Source organism: Ochotona curzoniae, unplaced genomic scaffold, assembly GCF_017591425.1.
Source record: "Ochotona curzoniae isolate NIBS_2020 unplaced genomic scaffold, NIBS_Ocur_1.0 scaffold_4506, whole genome shotgun sequence".
Taxonomy (NCBI): domain Eukaryota; kingdom Metazoa; phylum Chordata; class Mammalia; order Lagomorpha; family Ochotonidae; genus Ochotona; species Ochotona curzoniae.
In genome coordinates this window covers 5,382,602-5,387,301 of record NW_024467119.1, presented here as the reverse complement: position 1 = coordinate 5,387,301, position 4,700 = coordinate 5,382,602, and the positions used below count along the sequence as shown (strand labels likewise).

General features: G+C 60.7%; 1 protein-coding gene across 1 annotated transcript; it reads right to left on the bottom strand.

Annotated features, from left to right (window-relative positions):
* Positions 1-2,973: 2,973 nt before the first annotated feature.
* On the bottom strand, positions 2,974-4,433 carry GSX2 (GS homeobox 2). Its single transcript, XM_040966669.1, has 2 exons — positions 3,908-4,433; positions 2,974-3,314 (listed from the first exon to the last, which is right to left on the bottom strand). Exons 1-2 carry the CDS (start codon positions 4,431-4,433, stop codon positions 2,974-2,976), a joined length of 867 nt encoding a protein of 288 aa, XP_040822603.1.
* Between the last annotated feature and the right edge of the window lie 267 nt (positions 4,434-4,700).

Genomic DNA, 4,700 nt, shown 5'->3' with positions numbered 1-4,700 from the left:
CCTGCCCCTGGCAGCTCCTCCCTCCGGCCTCCTCCCAGACAGCTGCTCTCTGCACCACCGTGAGCACCTTCCCGCCTCCCTCCAAGGGCGGGAGGGGACCTGGTAAAAATTACTCTTGTACATGACCACCACCAATGGGCCGTCTCTCACATGCACACACTGCCCATCTGCATGCATGACGCACACTCCTCTCTCACACGCGTGTAGTCCTGATGTATGCCTGCACACACATGCATAAGTGTGATACACATTCACATACATAGAGGCCCTGGAACTGCCAGGGGACGAGCAAGGGAGGGAGGAGGACAGAAGTGGAAAAGTTCACCCCCTCCCAAGTTTGGGGGTTTGCTAAAACGCCTGTTGGTCTCTGGGAGAAGTAACGGTTACCCAAGGAATGGAGCACAGGGTCCCTCTTGGGAGTGGTTTACAACCAGCCTCAGGCTTGTGAAGGTGACTGGGTGGGAGCAAAAGGGGGGTGGGGGGTATCTCTGTCTGAGTTGGCCCAGGGCATGGGGTGAGAGGTTACACCTCTGGCTTTCTGCATGCGGGGCAGCCCTGGCCACACCTTGTGCCCCTGTGGCTGGACTCTGCTGCCAGCTCCAGATTCTGAGTGCAGTTCCTTCTTTCTGTGCCCCCTGTGCCTGGGACCTCTTGGAGATGAGGCTTACAGAGGGACTCTGTTCTGTTTCTGTCTTCTGACCAGGGGGACAGTGACAGCTGAGATCCAGGGCAGCCCTGGCTCCCCTTCCTTTTTCAACAGACCCGGGAGGAAACCTGGCAGAGTACCGTCTTGGGTACTGACCCTGGGCCGCTCCAGCAGAGAATTCCTGAAGCTTCGTTCTGCTGGGGCAGGGAGGAGTGAAGGAGGAAGATGAGCTGAGTACGAGACTCCTTGCTCCCCTTCACTGGGGCGGGGGTGGGAGGGACCACAACAGGTCCACAACAGGTCCTGAATGCTAGAATAGAAAAACAGGACCCTGGGGGACTCTGGTTTCTGTTCAAGATCAGCTGAGTGGAGGACGTTAGCTTTCCCACATTCATTTGCCTCTAGAAAGATGTCCTCTAGCCTCGCTTCGCTGTGGGTTTTCCGTGAAGATCCGAGCTGGAAAGGAGGATTGGAACCTCCCAAGTGGCCCAAAGACGGCCACGGAGGGCCCCCTAAGCCGGCTGGGGTTTGCAGGGACTGCCGACTTGAGTGGGGCATGCCTGCTGTGCTGGGTGCCCAGGAGCCCAGCTCCATAGTGCAGCACAGGGCCTGGGGCGGGGAGCCGGGCAGGGTGCAGGTTGGTCATGGACTTGAACAAACGCGTTGTGGGCAGGAGGACAGAGGGGTGAGGCCCAAGGAGGTTTGGTTCGGGGCAGAGTGGACACAGCTACCACTGCCGAGTGGCTTTGTCCATGACCCTGGTCATGTAGAATTCCTCCAGCCCTGCAATCAGTGCCTGAACACCTGCTCAGACCCCTGCTCTCTGCGCTTGGAGAGGGGCCTGTTCAGGCGGAGGACAAGGGAAGGCAGTGGCCAGCAGCTCTGCTTTTCGATGCATACGGGGGTCTTTGCTGTGGGCAAGTGACCCAGAGGCCTGAGCCTCCTGGGCCTGGGCAGGATCCTCTGGGCTATCCGCAGCCAGGGGCAGCAGCTCTGCGTTCAAAGGCTGCTCCTGGATGCCTCTGGCCTGTGCTAACAGATGCTTTTCAAGTCTGAAAGAAGTGTGTGTGTGTGTGTGTGTGTGTGTGTGTGTGTTGGAGGCAGAACTTGAATCTGAAGTGGCACCTTCTCCAAGAACACTCAGGAGGGTCAGCAGCTCCTGGCCACCTCCTCCTCTGCCTCCTCCTCTACCCTGCACTGCGGGCTCAGGCTGTGCCCAGGCTGTGCCCAGGCTGTGCCCAGTACACAGCCAGGAACATGCTCCTCTGGGGACCCGGCCTGCAGGCTCACTGCTGGCCTAGGTTGGAAAGGAACTGGAAAGCAGACACAGGAGACGGCAGAAGGGGAGATGGGGAGGGGAAGCACCTGGCTGGGCTTTTGGAGGCCAGTGGGGGAGAAAAAGAGCCTGTGAAGTTTGCAGGTAGAACACCTCTGGACCCTCCACCTGTTAGCTTTCTCAGCATTGACGGCCCAGAGGTCGGCCTCCAGCAGCTTCCCCACGTGTCCCCTTGGTGCTGACTCACCGAATGTGCTGCTTCCTAAAGCTGCTGCCTCAATGCAGACTCCTGCACTGGGGCCAGTGAGTGCCCAGGGGGTTGAGGGGGAAAGGGGAGTGCCACAGCAAGGAAATGTGAGGGGGGAGGGCCCAGGGCGGAGAGATCTGTGAGGAAGGACAGGGACAGCACCCGTGGGGGGTGGGGTTCTTTCGTGGGACACAGCAAACCCACAGAGCCCGCACCGCCAGGCTTTCCGCAGATGTGCCCTCTAGCTCCACACCCTCTGAAGACTTGGTGCTGATGGGGCAAGACAGCCGACACCACAAGCTTAAACTCCTGCTTTCCTTGCCTTTATTTAAATAAATATAAATATAAACTTTATATAAAACTATTCACATACAAAGGGAGACTTGCATTTGAAATCCTCCCGGAGACATTTTTTTTTCCAAAAGCCAGACCTACAGGATTCGATCCTCTAAATGATTTGCAACTTCCATGTTTTCATGTTTCAAACAACAACAGCAGCAGGAAATAAGCAATGCCGCCCCCCTCCCCCGCTCTTGAGAGGGACAGAGGGACAGCCAGGATGGAGAGAGAGTAGGTGCTGTGGAGAAACGAACTCTGCTTATCCTGTTGGAAGAGCAGGCTGAGTTGAATCCTAGCGTATTTACAAAATAAAATACCGATTTCTCACGTGCAGCAGAGCCTCAAACAGTTACGGAGCTGGAGGGGCAGATCCGAGGTGTGGCCCCTAGGAACTTCTGGGTCCCTTCTCTTTCCAGACGCGTGGCTGCGGCTGAGGTGGGTGGCGGGATTGAGGGCGGCCCTGGCTCACAAGGGGGAGATCTCCTTGTCGTCGTTGGCCGAGGCTGGCGACAGGGAGTCCTCGTCCTCTGAGCGGCCGTAGTGCGCCTGGCTGCTGACGCACTGGCAGCCCGCGTGACTGCTCCTCTGAGTGCGCTTGCCCTCCTTCTTGTGCTTCACGCGGCGGTTCTGGAACCAGATCTTCACCTGCTTCTCCGACAGGTTCAGGTACGTGGCGATCTCGATCCTCCGCAGCCGCGACAGGTACATGTTGGAGGAGAACTCGCGCTCCAGCTCCAGGAGCTGCGTGCTGGTGAATGCCGTTCTTACCCTCTTGCCGTTGGGCACCTGGCTGGTGTCCGGACCTCCTGTGCGCGGGGCAGGAGACGGTAGACAGGTGAGGCCTGAGCCAGGCTGCCCCCACCCCACGTGCCACCCCTGGAAAGGACCGTGGGGACAGCGTCTGAGTCCTTCTCTGACCCGGCCTGACCTAGCTGGGGGAGGAAAATACGCACCACCCCATCCCCCAAAGTTAAGGTCTTTGATGCTCAGGGTGTAAAGCCAGGGGATGGTGGTGGAGTGAAGGGGAGGAAGAGCTGTGCTTGCTTAGGTTGGTGGTCTTTCTTTAAAACTATTTGAGAGGCTTGTACTTGGCCAGAGCTTCAAAGCGCTTCAGCCAGCCCAAGGAGGAGACGCTACGAGGAGATTCAAACGCACCCCTCCACCCAGGTAGCTTCCAGCTTCTCGGGCCTCAACAGCGAGGTCCCAAACACGTTTTGCATCACGGAAACCTCGTGCACCTGGTGCCGGGAACGAAGCGCACCTGGCTACTGCCGTCCCTCCTCCCTACCCTCCCCGCCCCAGGGCTCTCCCCCCACCCCCCACAGGCCTCCTTCCTAGGCTGGATATTCGGAACGCGTCAAAGCTCCGCGCGCGCAGGTGTCCGGAGACCCCGCCCTACCCATGGCGAGGCAGTGGAATCTTCGCGGATCAGCTACGTTGTAGGTGCTGCCAGCGCAGACAGGTGCGTGGTACGGCGGGTGCCCCAGGGCTGCTGCTGCCGCTGCCGCCGCTGCGGCCGAGCCGGACTGTTGGGGTTGGTGGTGGTGATGATGGTGCGCGTGGTTCACCCGCGGGCAAAACTGCGCATCCGGAGAGATGCCGGGACCCGGAGAGAACTGGCTCTTGAGCAGGGGCAGAGTCCCCGCTGCCCCTGTCGCTCCACCGCCGCCCCCAGCTCCAGTGCCCCCGCCGCCGCCCGCAGGCCCGCGGGACGGGTGCAGGTGCGAAGTGACGCAGAGCGGACACACGCAGAACCCACCGCTCTTGCGGGACGGGCAGCCCGGCCCGGACACGGACATCATCAACGGGGACGGCACGCCCAGCGGGATGAAGAAATCCGGCCCGGGGTGCGGCTCCGGCAGCGAGGGAGCGGGCCGCGAGGAGTCCTTGATGATGAGCGAGTCGACATAGAAGGAGCGTGACATGGCGCGAGGGAGCCGACCGGCCGCGGCGCGCGCCCTCCGCGCTCGCGGTCGGAGTTGTGCCGCGTGGCGATCGAGCCCAGAGGAGCGCGTGGGAGACTCGGAGGTGTCGACCTTCGGGCCGTGGACAACGGGGTCCCCGGAGAGGGCTGGTCCTCGCGTCCCCCCGTGAGGTGCCCAGGCGCCGAGATTTTTATAGCCCCCACCCCGGCACGTGATGCCGCGGAGCGCGGCTCGGCTCCGGCGGCTCCGCGGCTCCCCACCCTCGGG